We start from the raw sequence: 22,935 nt of genomic DNA, 5'->3' as shown, positions 1-22,935 counted from the left end.
TACAACTTATATCCATATTTTCTATTTAATAACTACTTATACAACTTATGTCCATGTTTTCTATTTAATAACTACTTATACAACTTATGTCCATGTTTTCTATTTAATAACTACTTATACAACTTATGTCCATATTTTCTATTTATTAACTACTTATACAACTTATGTCCATGTTTTCTATTTAATAACTACTTATACAACTTATATCCATATTTTCTATTTAATAACTACTTATACAACTTATGTCCATGTTTTCTATTTAATAACTACTTATACAACTTATGTCCATGTTTTCTATTTAATAAGTACTTATACAACTTATATCCATATTTTCTGTTTGATAACTACTTATGTTCATGTTTTCTATTTGATAACAACTGCCCTCTGCTAGTACTTATACAACTTTGATATTGATGTGACTTTGCTATAAGAAAACACATACGTATACAACGTATTTTCTATTTATAATTACTTATACAATTTATTTTCCTATTTCTATTTAATAATTACTTATACAACATATATTCATATTTTCCATTTTCTAAGTAAACGAGTAATTACAACTTTAATACTAACTTTACAAATATTTTAACCTATGAATAGCACACTTTTCTCGTTAACTTTTTGCTAGATTTATAAAATCATGTGTCATCCTGTTCAAAACAGAAGCATTAAGCCAGAGTTATCGTTGAATACCTTCAGAGGGCGCTTGGCTCATCTAGGAATACGGCAATACATGGACGTTAACACATAAACTACGCAGGAGTGAAGTACTGGATGCATGCTCTGTAACTACTGTAGATTACACTAGGATTATTGTTATACACATGCTAATGCCTTTAAGTCAACCAGGATTTTTGTCATATATAAATGAGACCATATAGGGGTATAATGCCACATGAATACTGTTATATTAACCTAAGCACAAGTATTTCTCCTTTATAATGCTGAAACTTTAACTCAGGATTATTGTTGCACGCACACTAATACCTTCGTCGATGTATGAATATTTATCTATGATAAATAGATATTTTAAAAGTATACAAAAGTATAGCGCTGTATACATGTTTATACACGTTAGCTCGTACACCAGTACTTTCGTTTTAGATGTAATGCCCCCAGTTAGTACAGCGGTATGTCTCCGGATTTACAACGCTAAAATCAGGGGTTCGATTCCCCTCGGTGATCTGAGCAGATAGCTTGCTGTGGCTTTGCTATAAGAAAACACACACATTTACATGTAATTACAGATTGTAAGCACTCTATAGCACAGGCAAAGAACATTGTATTCTATTTATGTGCTGATTTCCTGTATAAAATGAAATTTTTGTAGAATATCTCACACTTTGATGACTTCATTCAATGTTCTTTTTCCAGTACAATCTTACTGTCAATTGTGTTGTCACTTCACAGACACTTTCAAATTTAATTAATATAATCTGTATTGGCATTATTCTAATAATAGTTATACGCTTTTATAAGAGCGATTTAAAAAAAAATTAACTTCACATTAATTTGTTGGCAAATTGTGGGAAGAGAGAAAGAGAGCGTGTGTTTTCTTATTGCAAAGCCACATCGGGCTGTATGCTAAGATCACCGAGGGAAAACGAACCCTTGATTTTAGCGTTGCAAATTCGTAGACTTACCGTTCTACTAGCGGGTGGCGAGAAAGATAGGTAAAATTTAAAGAAAAATCCAAATTGAAAGTTTTTAAAGACGGAAAACTTTCGAAACGTCGTCCTCTACGCTTGTGTTTTTACGACAGGCAGTTGTCGTCCATTCTAAAAAGTTTCATGTAAAATGGACTTCTGTGTGCTGCCCACCACGGGTATCGAAACTCGGTCTCTAGTGTTGTAAGTTGTGTCACTGGGTGGGAAAAAAATTCAAAGACTACCTTTTATGTCACGAATAAGTTATTATTGGTACTTGGATGGTTTCACTTGCGAGGAAAGTGTTTTTAAATCATCTGAGATAAAACGTTTTAGACACATTAAATATATATTCACTTCTATAGCTTGAATTCATCCTTGTATTTCAAATTCATTCTTAGTTATTGTTTATTGAATACGATAAGATAATTCACATTTTTTTACTTGGAATTCTACACATTATGTTATGCACAAAAAAGTTGGTCAAGATATAGCTACTATTTTAAAGTAGTGCTAAAGAGACAAAAAGGAAAATAACAACTGGTACTTCTCTCCAAAATAATAGTAACGTCTCTTTCTAAATTCAATTTTTGAGTTAAATCTTTATCATTAAATCATTAGTTGTTAGTTGTACTCATTTAAAATAATTTATTATTTTCTATTTTATATTCCAGTGGCTCCAGACGTGAAATGAGAATTTCTCGTAATCTAAATTAAGTTATAATACTCTGATGTAACAATACATAAAAACGTGAGCATGAATTACTTCTATAAGGTTTCTTCCTGTATTCCATACAAGTTGTTTTTTTTTGTTACAAGCTGTAACAAAAACTATCTATTTTAGAAATTACTTGCAATCAAATCTGATGAAAGAAATCGGTACTATAGACCAGGTTCCATATGGTTGAAGCTTTTTATACATAAATATTAAAACATAACATAACATAACATCAGCTCTCTTTTATGTATTTTATTCCTTTTATCAGTTTTGTGATTTTTCGAAATGCATTTTTAAGAGAATATTCCCGTTCTATCTGTAATTCCTAGTAATAGCTATAAATTCAAAGTTCAGACTATGAAGTGACATCAGAGGTCATTCATGCCTTAGTCTGAGTAAGGATACTTTATCGATTGTCGTAAAGTTGCTTTCGGAAAAAAAATGGTTCATCTCTTTTTAGCGTCGCCTGTTCTCTCTAAATATTCAAGATTATTTTAGCGTTCTCATTTGTGTTAAAGAAGGAAACCTCGCCTTCCCCAGTTGGTACTTTAAATGCGAGGTTTTGAAATAAAGATGCCATCATAATAGGAAAATATGAGCATTTAATAGCGAACAAGCATTTTCCACTGCAATACAGTCAAGGATAGTAATCATCACATGGTGAATAACCATCATGTGAGAAATATTAGAACAGGTTTACGTTTGATAGGAGATTTTCTCTTGTGTATTAAAAGTTATTACAGTTTCTGCATTTTCGAGCAAAACGATGGTCTAAAATATCACGAAGTATTCTTCTACTCAGATTTAGTGAAATTGCATTAAGTTCTTCGACCTTTTAGATTAGTCAACAACTACCATTTTCTCAACGTTTCTCTTGCGGTTGTTTCGGTTCGTAAAATTCTTAAACCGCAACGCTTACTCGTTGGATGTGTCTAAATACCTTGAAAATTAGTGTTTCAGTTTAATAAGCAACTATAACTAATAATAATGATGTGTTTTTATCTTTAAATAAGAGAAAATAGCTTTCACTGTTTATAATTTTGTAACAAATGTCACTAAGGATGATAACTCGACAGATTCTTGCACGTGAATATTATGACATTCATATCTTTTGGTGCTGTTTCTTTGAAGTTAAGCACAAAGTTACATAAATGCCTATCTATGCTCTTCCAACCACAGGTATCGAAACACGGTTTCTAGCATTGTAAGTCTATAAATATACCACTGTGCTACTGGGAAGGCAGAATAAATTATTTCCTCGTGCAAAGAAGATGTCCAGATTTTGCGTTTCGCAACTGGCTGGGTTTAGTTTTTCATAGATTTTAATTTTTTTTAACGTATTGGTTTGAGTAACTGAAGAGAGATTCATTCTTATTGGAAGAACAATAAAAAACAACTGGAAATTATTCCAATGACAAATGACATCTTATTATTATTCTTTTAAATTTTTTTTGAAAAATATTTCACACATAAAATATATTTTACAATATAGGAAAACATTTAAACAAGTATGAAAAATATGTTGAGAATTACTCTCACATATGTTTTACAGTTTGTCGTCCATTAGCCTAACCCTAGAAGCCAAATTCCTAAATAGTAAGTAGTGAAATTTTCTGAACACCTTCATCAATATGTATTTGACATATGTTTTAAAGCCAAAATCAGTGAAAGCTGAAATAAAAGTCGTTTTTTATGTTTCTGAAAGCTATGTCTTTAAATGGTAGTTCGAAACCTGTACGAAAAAGAACCGAACAATATTTCAAGCAAATACATCTACAGTTGCTAAGGAAGTTAGTGTTAAGAAAGGTTTTGTGTACTGGAGTTAGACAGACTGATGAAAGACAAAGTGTATCATACTATGGAAATCATTCACGTGATATTTTTATTGTGGTTTAAATATATAAAATATATTTTACTTTTCACCGAAAACTACAACCCACTAAGCCAAACTCCACCTTTTAAATTTCGTTGTAAAAGTATTGAAAACGTTCCCGTCAACTCTATACTTTAGTAGTTATCATTTCATAGCTTTATAAAAAATATAAGTTAGAAGTGTCAGTGTTTTGTAGAAAAACATTAGTGGCGACTACAACGCAAAATTTCGCGAATATTTGTATTTAAACTCTTCGTAAGTATGCATTTCAGGTTTATGATCATCGTGAAGTGCAATATGCTTAAGATTAAATACAAAACAAAAAACATGTTGCTTATCTTTAGAAATAATTCACAAAAGGAAATGTGTTGAATCAATGTTGTCGTATAATCGAGAAATCAGTGGAAGAAATATAGACCGAAGATCTCACATTTCTTTTCACTTAAGATTATTGTTTTGTCCGGACGTTTCATGATTAGTTTGATATGATTTAAAGTAGTCGTAATAATACTTACATCAAGTTTAAGTTAATAACACAATTTGTTTAAAGCGTTTACTGCAGAATGTTTGTAATATAGTTTTTGTATCGGCCAAGTACTCAATTCGGACAGAAACAATGATACAGAATGTTTGTAATATAGTTTTTGTATCGGCCAAGTACTCAATTCGGACAGAAACAATGATACGGAATGTTTGTAATATAGTTTTGTATCGGCCAAGTACTCAATTCGGACAGAAACAATGATACGGAATGTTTGTAATATAGTTTTGTATCGGCCAAGTACTCAATTCGGACAGAAACAATGATACAGAATGTTTGTAATATAGTTTTGTATCGGCCAAGTACTCAATTCGGACAGAAACAATGATACGGAATGTTTGTAATATAGTTTTTGTATCGGCCAAGTACTCAATTCGGACAGAAACAATGATACGGAATGTTTGTAATATAGTTTTTGTATCGGCCAAGTACTCAATTCGGACAGAAACAATGATACGGAATGTTTGTAATATAGTTTTTGTATCGGCCAAGTACTCAATTCGGACAGAAACAATGATACAGAATGTTTGTAATATAGTTTTTTTATCGGCCAAGTACTCAATTCGAAGAAAAACAATGACACAGGAGGTATGTAATATATTCACGACAAGGAGCAGTAACAAAGACATTGTTGAAATATATTTGTGACACAACCACAGTTCATAACAGTTATTTAATTCAGATACACAAATTGTGACAGATATTTTGTAATTAGTTTAAGGCAGTAATACAATTAGTATAGTAGCACTATTAAAATATTTGTGTAACATAATCACAGTTTAGAGCGGTAACTCAATTTGGATAGAGGCATTACTTCAAAATGTTTGCAACATAATCATAGTTTAGGGCAATATCTCAATTTGGATAGAGACATTTCTGCAGAATTTTATAACATAATCACAGTTTAGGGCAGTATCTCAAATTGGATAGACACATTTCTGCAAACTCTCTGTAATGTAATCCAAATTTAAGGCAGCAAATTAATTCAGAAAGAGAAATTGTTGCAATATTCATTTAGGATAACCACAATTTAGGACTATTACTTGATTCAGATAGTGCTACTGATGGCGGATTTTGTGTCGGAAAATTACAATTGGTTTTCTGAGAAGGGATTGTAAGTTTCGTTGTTTTTAACTTTGTACAAAGCTACACAAAGACTATCTGTACTAGCCGACCGTAAATTAGCAGTAAAAGACTAGAAAGAGGACAACTAGTCATCACCACCCACCGTCAACTCTTGGGTTACTTTTTTACCAACGTATATTGCGATTGACCATCACATTATAACGCCCCCACGGCTGAATGGATCAGCATATTTGGTGGTACGAATCCACGACCCTCAGACTGCGAGCCGAGCTCCACATTGTGAGGAGAATCTTGGATCTACATTGATACTAACATTTCAATAACTCAAAACTATAACACTCTGTAACAAGATTTTTACCTTTTCTGGGCAGAAAGTGTTATTTCCCAATTACTTATGCCTCAAGTAAATGGAAAAGACCTATTTTTCTCTTAAAACTTTGCTTTTGTGACCTGGGTAATGAAAGTTTCAAATTTACCCTTTTTTACAGAACATCCCAGATAGATTCAAAGGAGACGAGAGTGACGAAGTTCGCTATTCTAAGAATTTGGTGTGAACCCACTGACCTCTTAAGCAATTGCTACTTCTGATGGTGGACCCTTGCAAACGTCGGACTGGCAAGAATGCATCTGTTATCATGTATCCGGACCTTCCATTATCCATCGCCCCAGTGCCACACTGCTCTTAGCTCCCTGTACCCACTCCGTCAGAGAGAAAGCAGCCATCCTCAGAAGAGAGCAGCAAATCAAAAGAGAAGGTAGACTTTGAAGATCCAGATTACAATTTCAAAGGTGTGCCTGGTGAGAGAAACCCATACTGCCCCAATCAAAGAGATCTCAATGACTTGATGAGAGATTTTGATCCAACAACGTCGAATGCCGAGCTTTTGACATCTAGGCTTAAGAAATGGGATTTGTTAGATGAAAGTGTGCAAGTCGCAAGTCAGGGGAAGCGTCACCGACATTTTTCAAGCTTCTTCACTCGTCAAGATAGGCTCTGCTTTGGCACAATGTATCCGATCTGTGCGAGGCAATTGAAATTGCCTGTAACTCGAACAAGTGGCGCCTCTTCATTGATAGCTCATCCAGTAGCCTCAAAGCTGTGCTGCTCCATAACGGGAATAAGTATCCGTCTCTTCTCCTGGCTCATTTGGGGCACCTCAAAGAGGAATACAGCAGCGTCAAAATCTTCCTAGAAGCTATGAAGTATGATGTGTATGGCTCGGAGGTTATTGGAGACTTCAAAATGGCGGCATTCCTGATGAGTCTCCAAGGAGGCTTTACTAAGTTTTCCTGTTATCTTTGTCTTTGGGACAGCAGGGACACTACAGCGCACTAAAACAGGAAGCACTGGTCACAACAGACCGAGTTCTCTGTATGGAGGCACTATGTCAAGTGTGAGCCACTAGTGGACTCCAGAAAGTGTTGTTCCCACCATTGCACACAAAATTGGGTCTTACAAAACAGTTTGTCACATCTCTTGATAAGGGACTACAGCCTTCAAGTACCTTTGAGACTTTTTTCCTAAGCTGGTGCCTTCGTTGGACCACAAATAAAGAAGATCCTATAGTGCACAGAATTCATTTAAAAAGCTCAGTAGGAAGGAAAATAAAAGCTTGGGGCACCTTTGTCGCAGTATTTCGAAGTTTCTTGGACAATCACAAGGCCGAAAATTGTGTGGAACTGGTTGAGGCTCTGGTGAATAACTGAGGCAAAATGGGCTGCAGGATGTCCCTGAAAGTCCATATTCTTGACGCTCATCTTGATAAATTCAAGGAGAACATTGGAGCATACTCAGAGGAGCAAGGCGAGCGCTTCCACCAAGATATACTGGATTTTGAACGCCGCTACCAAGGAGCGTATAACGAAAACATGACGGAAGACTATATTTGAGGGCTGATACGTGAAAATGATTTACATTACAGTCGCAAATCTGGAAAAACTACTCACTTCTAAACAATTTTGTATAACTTCAATATAAATACATGTAAATCTTGATTCATATGTTGTTTTATTCAGACTTTATGTGAATGGAAATGTGCATATTTGCCCATTTTTACATAGGTAGAAAATAGGTTAATTTCTAAATTTCATTTTCCAGGTCACAAAAGCAAAGTTTGAAGGGAATAATGGCCATTTTGTGCACTTTTACAACATAAGCAATTAAGAAATAACACATACTATCCAGGAATAAAATTTGTATTACATAGTATAATCAGTAGCTCAGTACTAGGTACCTTTTAATGTTCACAGCTTTCTAACACGAACTTGTTACCAGAATCTCACGAACTCCCTTATCAGCTAGACAATCACTACATCTCAGTTGCCTTGCCACCAGGGGATTTTTACTTGTTTATTAGTATCGGGAACAAGTATTCCCAAAACATTCAGTTTTATGATTAGTAATAAGAGAACATCATCTACGCTCGTATGCCTCACTTACTTGAAAACCACGAGTTCTACTAACCGTACCACGGATATTGGTGTTTTCAAGATGTTGGACCATTATGCAAACAAACAATATTTTAAGATATGACTATTCAGAAAGCTTCTTCAAGAAAAGTATCAGTGGTGGAATACCTTAAAACTAGGTTGTTGTTTTTTTTCGAAAGATTTGAGTGAAACTATTCTTACCGTTCTATCTCCAAGATTTCGCACAACGCAGTGAAGATAAACAGTTTGGCCTAGCTGAGCCGTCACATTCTTTAGCGATCCTTTTTCATAAAAGTGAGGAAAATAGGCATCACCTACACTTGTTTTCATCTCTCCACTTGTTGTAAATCTTCTCCATCTTTCAGTTTCTAATTGCCATACTAAACTGCCCTCTGTTGACCGTTCTGAAAAAGTATGTAATAATTCACTTAATTTCTGAAATAAGAACAAAATCAAACAGAAAATAACAATTAAATTATTTTTTTCTAGTTTTAACTTCCAAAGCATATCATTATTTTTATATTCAAACGTGCATATATACACACCCCCACATGCATATATGTTTGAAAATAATACTGGTTTCAGCTTTTGTTAGATGTCTAGAATTTTTTCTACTCGCTTCTGACTGAACGAAACCCAGTGAGCAAGTACATCTCTTAGAATGTAAGCTGATGTTTAAGTGTTAATCGGTTTCGTGTTTATTAAAGCAAAAATCTTCGTCTTCGTCTAATTAATAGTTTGTTTGTGATAGTTTTATTATTATTTCCTGACTGTTAATTATATTTTGTCTCATGTTTTGATTGTTATTCTGATGCCGGTTTCAGGTAAGTCTTTAGAAGGACTGTCTGAGTTCGTAGCAACTGAGATTTCATCCTGGATTTTCTTGTTTTAAATGCTAGTGTGGTGATCGCTCGAATACCTTCCCCAGATGAAGGTGTAGAATTAATTCATGGCTTCTGTCAGCATAAAAGGTTTTTCTAAGAGTCTTTGCGAAGACGGCAGCAGATTAGCGGCTAAAACAAAAGTTATGAATCAATTAGAAGTAACTATGAGGGCTGTTCAAAAAATACGCGGACTGACGTCATAAAACAAAATGTACTTTATTTAGAAGTTACAGGTCTGGGACCCCTTCAAAGTACTCTCCTCCCCAACGCACACACTTATCCCAACGGTGTTTCCACTTGTTGAAACAGTCTTGGTACGCTTCTTTTGTAATGTTCTCCAGCTCCTTCGTCGCATTTGCCTTAACCTCGGGAATCGTCTCAAATCTTCTTCCTTTCAAGGGTCTTTTGAGTTTGGGGAACAAGAAAAAAATCGCAAGGAGCAAGGTCAGGTGAGTAGGGGGGTGGGGAAGAACAGTGATCGAGTGTTTGGCCAAAAACTCACGAGTCCTGAGGCACAAATTTCGCAGCAACGCAGTGCATCTTAAATTTTTCGGTCAAAATCTCGTAACAAGATCCAACTGATATCACACTCTTCAGCAAGCTCCCTGACAGTCAGACGTCGATTTGCTCGCACCAGGGTGTTGATTTTGTCGACGTGTGGGTCGTCAGTTGACGTGGAAGGACGTCCAGGACGCTCATCATCTTAAATGGACTGTCGACCATCCTTAAAACGTTCATGCCACTTGAAACATGCCGTACGCTTCATAGCAACATCACCGTAAGCCGTGTTAAGCATAGCAAAAGTTTCAGTCGCAGATTTTCCAAGTTTAACACAAAATTTCACAGCAAGTCGTTGCTCCTTCAGGTCATTCATTCTGAAATCCGCCAAACGAAAAAATCGCACTTCACTTAAAACCGCGTAGCTAATACACAAATAAAGATATCTGCAATCGGGAAATGGCGCCGTAATCAGCTGATCTGTGCAAACCTAGCGACACCAAGTGAATTCCCCTGGAACCAACTGGAGCCGCGCAATTCAAACAGTCCGCGTATATTTTGAACAGACCTCGTAGTTGGTACGACACTGTATTAAATGGTGACCTGAAACCTTCTTTGATTTATTATGAATTTCGTGCAAAGCTACACAACGGCTATCTGTTAGCCGTCCCTAATTTAGCAATTTAAGACTAGGGAGAAGGCAGCTAGTCATCACCACCCATCGCCAACGAATAGTGGGAATTATTATTACATTATAACGCCCCTACGACTGAAAGGGCGAATATGTTTGTGTGACAAGGATTCGAACTCGCGACTCTCAGATTGCGAGTCGAGCGCCCTAGCCCTCAGGCCATGCCAATCGTCTGAAGTTCTCTGAGCCAACTACTTATCATTACATAAGCTGTCTGCTAGACATCTGAAACAGTTATCAGTTTTCTTCGTTTTTTTGTCACGTGTATATGTATTTTAAGAGCATGACATTTCATAGTTTAGCACTAGCTTGGTTTCCAACTCCTCATTTCTATATTAACACTGAATTTTTACTCTTTTTTTCCTAGCACTATATTACAACTGAAGAGGAGCATTATCCCAGTCGCAATGTTTCAATCGGTTTTCTCTTCAAGCTGACAGGCGCCTTGTCTTTTCTCACGATTTTGTTGTCCGAGAGAAACACTAGGCACCGTCGAGGTTAAGACAGCCATATGTCAAGCCAATCACGCGTAGTGTGTATCTTTAACTTTGTTTGGTTCTCGAGCAGAGACTACAACATAAGATTTTTAGAAAGAATAAGAAAAGAAAGAAAACACTTTTCCTTTTCAGCCACTCGACTGTTTACTTTGGAACACTCGCTCTTTACGTATAATGACACATTGATACGTTTCAAAACATAGAAATGTAAAATCCTTTGCTACTGTTTATAACATATGAGCTTAAATATTTTTAATGTATAAACAAACATTATTTTACTGGGCCTTTTTCTTTTTTTGTTTTCTTTAAATATTTCTTTGATTTTTCCGTAAACAAACGATATGCCTATATAATTAATTTCAACGTATCAATATCCCAGTGTCGAAATAGAATATATGACGGTAACATTACACTTCATGTTAAAAACTATCCTCAAAGTAATTATACAGTGTACTTAAATGAGCGTTGTTTTTATTGTGTTGATACACCTAATGCATAGAAATGTATTCAAGCTTACTTGTACACTAAGTGTGATGCAAGAGTTGAATGTCGACTCAGGACCCAATGTAGAGAAGGGTAGCCTTCTAAACGTGCCTGATTATATCTGATTATCCTTAACCACCATCAAGGAAATATGTATTGCAAGCCATCCAAATGGTGTTTGTAATTAACTGTACTGTGAATTTGTGTGTTTTATTACAGCAAAACCACATTGGGGTATCTGATAAGTCCACCAAGGGGAATCAAACCCCTGATTTTAGGGTTGTGAATCCATAGACTTACCGCTGTACCAGCGGGGGACTACTTTGAATTTATCGATGACCAATGATTGCAGATGAATGGTTACCGAAGTCTCGTTATTTCTCGTTTCTTCACAGGTCGTTATTTGAGAATTCATTAATCGTAATTGCGTAATATCTACGAATGAAAGCACGACTAATTTATCCCTTTAGGTTAACAATTCATTATTATTGCTTTTAGAGAGTTCACTGCAATGACAAAGACATTGAGGCTGACTAGAGGAATTATACCATTCTATGGTAAGAAGCATGAAGATTCATAACATTAAAAATCAGGGTTCGATAGTAGCACAAATAATTTGCTTTTAACAAGAAATAAACAAAAGCATGACATAAATTGAAAAAAAAACTCTAAAACTTTCTAGGGTTATCACATCCCAGTTTCTTGTTAAACAGAACGTAAACGTAAACGAGTTGTTTTAGAAAGTTATTAAACGAGATTTAGGATATGTAAGACGTAGTTACAGCACGTGACGAGACTGTTTAACAACTGACTGGTAACATCTTTCTGAATTACAGTCATTGGCTTTTAAATATAAATATTACTCAAGAGATATTGGCTGCAGAGAATCATGACAAAATGTTAACATTAATTATTTTTATTCACAACTGACGCTTATTATTTTATTTTTGAAGTCGGAAGTGCTTTAAAGCCATGGTTAACAACATACAGTTCGAAGAAAAGTGTCAACACTAAAAGAAGCAATATCTGAATATGGAATTATTCTCAACATCCCGTACTATTAACCTAAAGAGTAACAATCTGTACGACTTCCTAGCTTAATAACATTATTTGTAGTAAAGTTGCTGTTGGTAAGCCTTGAAATGAGTTAAAACATCAACCGGAAATAATATAATTTACGACAGGAAGTGAAGTCATTGCAAATACCATTTGTGAACAGGTTCTGACTTTCTCTGGAACCGTTAAGATAAAATAGAGAATTAATAGGAAATAGGACCTACATAATAGTTTCTTCATTGGAAAAAACGGTGCTGATGGATCGCATATCAAAGGAAGCATTTGTGGACTGTAAACGATTGAAATCTGGTGAACAGAGCACCACATATTTGACTACACAGATTTATAAAATGTATTCGCCATGTTTTTTTATTTTTTGCACCTTTCAGATTTTATTAAAGTGAATCAAACATCAAGAAAGATTATGTTTGTAACTCGGCAATAGTAGCGGAATGGTGTGTTTATGGCAGGAAATCTCAATTTCTTTTTATAAAAATAAAAGCAATACTCAGGAAAATGGACCATTTTTTCCCTAGTACTTTAAAAAGCAAGCGAATAAGAGAAAATAAACTGTAGAAACAATCACAATTCAAGTAAATATAGAATATGTTTATTCGACTCAAAATGGAAGAAGACAAACATTTACGTTTCTTTTAAACATTTTTGTCCACTGGTGGGGTAAAAGTAAATTTACAGACTTCCATTGCTGAAATCCAAAATTCGACTTGCTGCGTTAATAGAGTTCAGATATCCCCACGAGTGGTCTTGAGTTAAAACAACAAAAGTATAATAAAATATATGTAGGTTGACAACAAAACCTGTACGCTCTTAAACTTTTAGGGAAAAAACATTCTCCTCGTATGAGGTTACCCAAAGTTTAAATAGAAGTACAAAATATAAAGTTACTCGTGCTTTATGAGAGTTGCAATTATGGTTGTTTCATTTGGCTTTTCTATTCTCATCATATCATTTAACACACTGGGTGGACACCCAATAAAGATTTGTCCTGATAATTGTATGTTCAAACGTAAACTACCAAACGCTTTAATATTTTTCTCAAACTTTTTAACAGTTACTATTTATTGTACTCACTTATCACTTGCTTACTTTAGATCAAACCCATGTTAGTCCGTTTACTGGGCACAGGGAATCTAACCTCGGATTTTGGCGTTGTAAGCCCGTAAACTTAGCTGTCTGATCTGAGGACCTAATGTATCATATTTATATCATTTTTTGTCTGTTAGATTAATATTACGTGCTTTGTCCTGTGGCTTAAAGCTGAGAAAAATAAAAATTTCAGTATGGAAATTAAATTCTCAAGTTATTGTGATTAAATACGTCGTCTGTGCGGAACGCTCTGAGTTCCTATTAGAAAAGCATCAAACATACAGTTTCGTTTAAGTGTACCCAGTGGCCCCCTTCTGGTAGTTTTATGAGGCTTTTGGGGTTTTACTTATATATATCAACCAATGTCCATTATATCACCCCTAGACGGCATTACCGTACAAATAACAACATAAACAGATGAACAGAAGGAAAGAGCGAAAATGTGAATTTAACTTACACTGTTAATGTGTTTATAAATAAAGAATAGATTAAATTATGCAGGTTTCGCAGAGAATAAAAAATAAAAGTCAGTAGTCTTTGATTTTTAAACGTACATACATTCAGCTTACTTCAACTTAGATTTCACTGACAACTCTAAAATGGTATGAGTTCAAATTTTTTTTTTAGGTGTAAATATTTTATACAGAAAATACGTCCATAAAAGAAGCCTACGTCATACAAATAAGCTCCTTTCTAAATTTATATGTCCTGAAGTTTGGTTGTAATTAGCAGCAAAGCTACACAATGAGATGTCTGTACTGTGTCCACAACGAATATCATAACCTGTTTTTAGCGTTTTAAGCATTCAGGCTTACCACTATGCCACTGGAAGTATATTTTGAGGAGTTATAAACTTCTAAAAATCACGTTCATAAAATTTAATAGAATTACCTTACTTTAAGTGACTTTATTAACACTTTTAAAAAGTATTTTCACATGCCAGTTACACGACGTTTCTTTCTGTTTATAAATTAAAAATTTTACACGCGTATCAGAAATGCGAACTTTTATTTGTTAAAATTTACACATTATAGGTGTGAACTATAACCGTGTAAACAACAATGGATATGCATGTTGAAACCACACCCCAATCAAACATTTTATCTTAAAGTGTACAAATACGTTATTTATTTCCTTTACCCAAATGTTTGCTACAGCATGATAATTAGTGGGCTCGACTCGCAAATTCGAATGCTTGCCCTTTTAGCTGTGAGGTCATTATAATGTAACAGTCATTTACGTTATATGTTAGTAACAGAGTATCCCAAATGTTGGCAGTGTATGGTGTTGACTAATTGACTTTCCTCTAGTCCAACAATTCTAAATTGGCAATAAATAGTGCAAATAACGCTCAAGTAGCTTTGCGTTAAATTTTAAATAGATTGTTTTACCTCTGTCAATAATTAAACTCATTGTCTAAAAAAAATAATATAAATTTATCAAGAAACAATCTTTAGATTACCTATGTTTTTCAAACAAGAATATAAACCAGGAGTTAACTTACTGATTTTCACTTTTCAAGTTAAACAGTTTCTATTGTTTGCCGTTGGAGCGTCAGTAATCATTGTTGTAATTTTTAGATATTATTCTAGTTATTTGTAAATCAAAGCAGGCCACTACCATATTTTGAGGCTCCTGGCTATGATATAAATAAGAAATGACGACACATTAAATTAAAATATAATTAAAAAAGAATTACGTAAAAAAAAACAAATTGCTAGATTTAATAAATACCAAAACAAAAAGAAAGACGAACAAGAGTCTAAATTTTAGGCCTAAGCCGAATGGCTATCTTGTTTCCTCTAATTGACTCTGAGTGAAAGGAACGAGAATATTGTATTTAAGTATGTGATAATAAGAAAATATCTCACCAGTAATAAGAAAATATCTCACCAGTAAGTTTTAAAATAACGTGAAGCAAAAACGGTAGCACTTAGGATAATCGTATATTTTGCAATGTGTAAAAAGAATATTCAGATTGAGAAATGTCCAATTACTGATGGAGCTCTCAACGTATACGTATTTATTATAAAAAAAACTATTATCGTTTCAAGTTACTTATACATCGTTGTAAATTTAGGAAATAAATATCTGTTTGAGCTTACTTCAGAAATGTAACTTGTGGTCCTTAAGTTGAACTAACTCTATGCCTTCTTCATTTGTGGTCTTTCTTTCTTTAGAAGCTTGTACGTTTAATAGAAATATGGTTTTTATGTTTTGAATACTTATAAACTATTAACAATACGATAAATATACTAACACATTAATAAACAATCCGTAATATCAAGACAACACTATATTGTGTCATCTTAATTACGTAAAATAATTTTGAACTTTGATGTTACTAATTGAGAAATATATATTTCCCGATGGGATATTTTACGACACTAAAATCCGGGACTCGATTTTCCCTCAATGGACGAGCAGATAACTCAATGTGACTTTGCTCTAAAACGAACAAACAAATGAGACATGTCCCCATATCTGTATGGTGTTATTATTTAAATGACTGACGTTGGTAAATTTGTGTTGTTTCATCTTTTCTTTTTACAGATAAATACAAAGTAAAAAGGGTTTAAATAATAATCGTTTATAAACATGTAATTCCATATACATCATCCAAGTCCGAGACCGGTTTCCTATACTTGAATATTATACATAAGACCAAATTCACAGATGTTAATTAATAACCTCTGATGTTATACTACTGGTATTTTAATTACATTTCAGATTTATTAAAACTATTGAAATATTATTTCTAGACTGAACATTGACAGAAGTAACCATTAAATTCATATTTAAAGTTCTACTATCAATTTGTCTTAGATATTTTTTTTAATTCACTTTGGTTCGGTTTAAAATATGTGCAACTTCTACAAACCTTAACCTTTGACTATTATTATTTTCTCCAAGCAGAAAAATATCCCATAAAACAATATAACAACCTTCACTTAGAACATTCATACGTTTAGAACATGTTTGTAGATTGCGTGCGTCCTTTCCTCTCCCCCACTGGCAGAGCTGTTTGTTTTCGTACTGACACCGCTAGAAACTGGGTTCGATACCTGTGGTACAGATAGTTTACTGTGTAGTTTTGTGCTTAGTTTCAAATAAGCAGTTCGTCTTTGGATTGCAATCATAGGATGATTATATTTAGAGTTGTACCGAAATTCGAAATTTCCTTTAGATACATTTCATAACTTGTCATTCATTCTTTAGTATTTATTTTTATACAAAAACTAAATTATTAAACTAATTTTTATCAGCTACGGAAAGAATTATTACCAACTCCCTGTCCTATTCTATGAATTATTTTAGATGGCCCCTTCAGGTGTAAAGTGATATGGCTTCAGACTTACAACATTAGAAACTGTGCTTAATTACAAAAAATAAAATATTTTGAATATATTTCAAATGTTTTTTAATGAAATAACATAGCTTAGAGGAGAAATAAAATTCCAAATCAATGTATTTTAGCAATTTGTAATATTAGCTATTTTATGATGACTTTGTTGCTATTTATACCAACGAAATGATATATTGCGCAAGTATGTGACGATTTTGCTGACTCGAAATTTCTAGATGTTGTACAGTAAATTCTGTCAGTGAAGTCTAAAATGATGTCCATTTATCTTCATCACGTATGTGGTTTCACCAAACGGCATATGAACTTTAAGATACGTAAATCATTTTCATTGAAATCGCCTCACATGTTGTTATGCTTAAAATGCTGACAACCACTTGTTATCGATTTCTCTAGACTAATCGCGACGCGAGAGTCTTAATAATCGTTCTAGCATCTACACATAATAAAAAAAAGTTCATTGTGATAAACTAAATAATAATTTGATCTGAGTAGGTGTTTTTCCCTTCCGATCTGACCCAGCATGGCCAAGCGTGTTAAGGCATGCGACTCGTAATCTGAGGGTTGCGGGTTTGCATCCCCGTCGCGCCAAACATGCTCGCCCTTTCAGCCGTAGGGGCGTTATAATTTGCGGTCAGTCCCACTATTCGTTGGTAAAAGAGTAGCCCAAGAGTTGGCGGTGGGTGGTGATGACTAACTGCCTTCCCTCTAGTCTTACACTGCTAAATTAGGGACGACAAGCACAGATAGTCCTCGAGTAGCTTTGTGCGAAATTCAAAACAAACAAACTTTCCCGATCTGGGAAAAAAAAATCCTTACGTAAGAGAAAGAAAAAGAATATTATTTTCGAACTTTGCTAAATTATGAAAACTAAAACCACACAACTAATTATGAAGTTTAAATTATGAGGCCTGTGCTCTTAATGAACTTGAAAACATCATTATTTATCGGTCACGTGCGCTTATGTTTAGTATGTCAGTTATAATTGGACAACAAACATTCCAACCGTCATCTAGAAAATGGGAACAGGCTAGTACTAAGTCATCGAAATTATGTAAAAAGATTAATTCTCAGCCATTGAAAGAATAGGAACAGGCTAATTGTAAGTCATCAAAAGCATGGGAACAGGCTAATACTAAGCCATCAAAAGCATGGAAAAAGGCTAATTCACAGTCATTACAATTATGGAAATGGGCTAATCTTTCTTAACTACTTTATATCAATTTAAACTCAACAATTGTTGATTTTTTTAAAAAAACTGTATTTGTATTCCGTTGTTCACTGGATTCCAACTGATACTTGTTTTTGCTCTTTCAATCCAGCTTTTTCATGTGTTTATAAATCAGTTGTTCACTCTCGTGACAACTCATACAGCAACAGTTTAAATTTGTGCTACTAATTCTGACACGATTTACGATGTTTACGATTTAAATTAATTGAAAAAAACCATTCACTTGATATCAGTCCGTTTGATCTTGTAAACGTAACATTCCGGTCGTATCAAACAGGCTAAAAGTAGTAATCACATACGCTTAGACGAATCGTTTGAAGCAGAGTTCCGTCTTTTGATGAACCGTAACTCGTATTACACAGCCACAGTTCATTTATTATTATAAATTACTATTTTTTATTAAAATTTGCCAGTTTTCATTTTTATTGGCAGGCAAGGAAGAGGAAGATTCTTTTAAAGACAATAAGCTTATATGGAAATATTTTTTTAAAAATAAATTTTAGTAATATTAATGTCTTAAATGGAATAAAAACATGGCTGTATAGGTACGTAAAAGCACAGACAACTCATAAATTAAACAGATATAAAAATGATGCAGATTATTGCAAGTGGTTTTAAGATGTGCACAGCGAATCTCGACATCTTAACCTCTGCAAATCCTTTCGACGCTAATGAGATCCACTCGGACTCCAACCATTAATTTTGCCTGTGACAAAGATTACTCAGTGCAAATATGTTGATAACAGTAGAGATTAAACTAGATATTTCAAGTGATGTATGAGAAATACTGTGTTTTCAAATGTCCCTTTCAAAAGTCTTTGGAGCATCCTTTCACTCTTTCTATTAAGGCTTAAATCACTGATGTTGCGTATGAAATTAAACAACGTGTTGTACATGTTACTTAGTTTATTTCGTGGCACTCACAGAAGCTTTTGTTTACTTAGTGCACAACATATACTGAATCATTAAAATTTTGAGATTTCACAACCTTAGCAAGAAATGACCTCACCGAGTTTGAATGTGCATTCTGTGGTATAATTCAGCACAGAATTTGTATTACGGCTCTCTAATGGTAACCAAATGCTTCCACATATAATTAGCGACGTGCACGAACGGATTAACGAGATTTCCACCGTTCCTATCTATTATCCAGTAAACCACAGCCCAGGGAAGCTGTTTGGAGAAATTAATTCTACGTCGGAGCCAAGAAGCCACGTGGAAAAGGGTTTATTGATCTTCAATTAGAAATAATTATTGAATGCAACAATGGTGGAAACTGTGTTCAGACATTTTATGCCAGTTACTTATAAGAAGCAATAAGTTTTAAAAAAGGAAAAGCACTGGAAGCCCTGACTTATTCAGTTACCATAAATAATCACTTATTGGCCTTTACAAAGTTACGTGTTGGTTTGTTTCTTCGACGTATATTTTTGTCATATTTTGTAACCACTTATTACAAACCACGAGTGTAAGACGTTGGGTTTAATAATGCCTTGAGTGTTAGTATGATAACACACCATGTCGTGTTTGTCTAGCAATAGTATGCGAGATAAATAACATCCAGAAACTGTTCTGACCACCTCTTAACCCTGAATTCAAACTGTTTGAACTATTTTATATCGCGTAGGAATTCTAGTGCAGAAAGAGAAGATGACGTACTTTAAAATATCACATTTGAAAGGAGTAACTGTAGTTTATTTTACCAGACTTTGCAACAGCTGTTAGTAAGCACTAATAGCAGAGTGTAGGTTGTGATTAATGTGCAAAGTAGACTAATAGTTTCCAGAATGGAGCCACAACTGAGAAACACGACATCTCCTCAGCTAATGTCTTAATACTTTTATCTATATAATGCACTAATATGAACATTCTTTAGTACATTGAAAATTGTATATTAGATTTTAAGAACGTCAAAAAATTAAATCGTTTTACTTTCAGAAACTTCTGGTTTGTCTGAAATACAAACATCTGTACTCTAAATAATCTCATACTATTAAGTGGCATCAACAATAAAACGTACATAACGAACTAACAACGTCTTGCTTGAGGATCGTTAACAAGGACCATCGGTCTTCGTAAAAACAAAACCGTGGTTGTATTAGGTTCTTCTTTTCATCTAAAGTTGAAGAAGGAATCAACCAAATGAAGGTAATTTTCACAAGAATACGAGAATGAAGAAAAAAAAGAAACAACAGTACACGTGTGTACCTATTTGGACTTCATAACATACTTGAGAATCATGGTTAATCCAGTTTTAGAAATAATTAGGGAGATTGTGTATATTTGAGTTTGGTAACATGATGTAAAATTAAAGTCGAAATGGAGTTGGAAAAAATAGGAGCATCTACGAGATTGGAGTTTACTAATTTGCTAAAGAAACATTGTCAAAATATTGTTGTGCTGAAAAATACTCATTCAATATACAATATGTTGAAAAATACATTGTCAAAATATTGTTGTGCTGAAAAATACTCATTAAATGTACAATATGTTGAAAAATATATTGTCAAAATATTGTTGTGCTGAATAATACTCAGTCAAAACATGGTATTTTGAAAATACATAGTTGAAATATTGTTTTACTAAAACATACACAAACAAAATGTTGATGTGCTGAAAAATACAGTCATGATACAGTATGTTGAAAAATACATAGTCAAAATATTGTTGTGCTGAAAAATACACAGTCAAAATATAGTATGTTGAAAGATACGTTGTTGAAATATGGTTGTGCTGAAATATATACAGCCAGAACATCGTTGTTTGTTTATGAATATCACGCAAAGCTACTCGAGGGTTATCTGCGCTAGCCGTCCCTAATTTAGTAGTGTAAGACTAGAGGAAAGGCAGTTAGTCATCACCATCCACCGCCAACTCTTGGGCTACTCTTTTACCAAAGAACAGTGGGATAAACCGTTACATTATAACGCCCACACGGCTGAAAGGGCGAGCATGTTTGGTGCGACCGGGATTCGGACCTCGACCCTCAGATTTTGAGTCGAACGCCTTAACTCACTTGGCCACGCCGGGCCAAAATATCGTTGTATTGAAAAATATAGAGTCAAAATATCGTTTGGACGCAATCTCTTAAAGAAAGATTTTCTTACGGTAAGGTTTTATTTTTACTTTACAGAAAGAACTGTTTGTAGAACGTCGTCTATTTCGAACGTTAGTTGGAGTGAAACTGTTATAAAATGATATTAACTCGCTCTCATATTCCATAACTCGATGTTATCTATGATAAAGGAAATAAATGTATTATTTAGAGGAAAGTGATTGTATCTGGAAACGTGTATTGGATATAAGATTAGCTTAGAGATCTACTGGCCTAATATGGCCATCTGGTCAAGACACTCGACTCATAATCTGAGAGATGCTATTTGGAATCCCATCACACTAAACATGCTCGTCCTTTCAGCAGTGGGGGCGTTATAATGTGATGGTCAATTTAAATATTCGTTGATGAAAGAGTAGCCCAAGAATTTACAGTGGGTGATGATGACTAGCTGCTTTCCCTCCAGTCTTACAGTGCTAAGTTAGGGACGGGTAGCGCAGATAGCCTTGGTGTAGTTTTACGCGAAATTCAAAACAAACCAAACCTAGAGATCTACTAAAAGGTTTTATAACATGAAAAATATTTATGGCCTGTGAGTTCTGATAAATTTTATTATTTTATTACAACAGTATATATATATATATATATAAATTTATGGTTTTAGGGCAAATTACAACTAGTATAGGATATGATTGTAAATGTAACCAAATAAACGTATTTTCGTTTGAATAGAATTGCTGGTGATGAGCTACGTGCTGCCGTTGCGCTTTACATTTATTATAAAAAACGTATATTACTCGAAAAAACTTTATATCTGAATACAGAACATGGTTTCCAAGGAGTTGAGAAATCGTATTAACAAAAAATACCTTTAGTGTGTGTAGACTGTTAGATTGGTTCAAACAGAAGAATACCATTGTTTGTTTTGCTTTGTTTTTGAATTTTGCGCAAAGCTACACGAGGGCTATCTGCGCTAGCCGTCCCTAATTTAGCACTGCAAGACTGGAGGGGAGGCAGCTAGTCATCATCACCAACTGTAAGTTCTTGGGCTACTCTTTCATCAACGAATAGTGAGATTGATCGTAACTTTATAACGGCCCCACGGCTGAAAGGACGAGCATGTTTGGTATGCCGGAGATTCGAACCTGCAGCTTTCGGATTACGGGTCAAGCGCCTTAACCACCTGGTCATGCTGAGCCTGTGTGTTGTTGAATTATCAAAATGATATTCTTCATTCAGTGAATAAAAATGGAGAGTTTTCATACTTAAACTATGTGTGTTTTCAAACCTTGTCCATAAATTATTTTCCTTTATTAAAGCAAAGCACATTAAAAATACATTTAATGAACTAAGCTCTGCAATCATAGCTTTTGTTTTATCGTTAAAACACATGTATATATATATAGTAACTCGCTACGAGACATTTCTAAATCATTACTTCGACGGAACGTCTAATTTCTGTAACATTCTGTAACTAGTGAACGTTTTCAATACCAGTATCACTGATATACTTAATGTCGTTAATTATTATGCGCTACTGATATTAACCACGTATCATAATAATGATGTTTCTACTTAGAAATACTTTCTTCATCACTGATCATGCTAATTCTGGTGGTTATAATTACGAATTATTATCAAACACACCAATTTCCATTACAATAAGCTTCTTCTAGAGATGAGCATGTCAGTTTTAGATTACATATTTTGACAAACGGTTTACAGATCCTCCATTGTACTTGGATGTCAGCTTTCAAGATAGGTTCAATCAC

The 22,935-nt window shown here is 34.2% G+C and overlaps 1 protein-coding gene across 2 annotated transcripts in view; it reads right to left on the bottom strand.

Annotated features, from left to right (window-relative positions):
- Nucleotides 1-22,935, bottom strand: part of LOC143231956 (zwei Ig domain protein zig-8-like) — a 79,442-nt gene that overhangs the window by 42,073 nt on the left and 14,434 nt on the right. For both annotated transcript variants that reach the window (XM_076466844.1, XM_076466845.1), the window contains exon 2: nt 8,499-8,701. In XM_076466844.1, coding sequence (XP_076322959.1) covers nt 8,499-8,701 — 203 coding nt within the window. The remainder of the gene's footprint in view (nt 1-8,498; nt 8,702-22,935) is intronic.

The sequence above is a fragment of the Tachypleus tridentatus genome, chromosome 11 (assembly GCF_004210375.1).
Source record: "Tachypleus tridentatus isolate NWPU-2018 chromosome 11, ASM421037v1, whole genome shotgun sequence".
In the NCBI taxonomy this organism is placed as follows: domain Eukaryota; kingdom Metazoa; phylum Arthropoda; class Merostomata; order Xiphosura; family Limulidae; genus Tachypleus; species Tachypleus tridentatus.
This window is presented reverse-complemented; position numbering and strand designations above follow the sequence as displayed.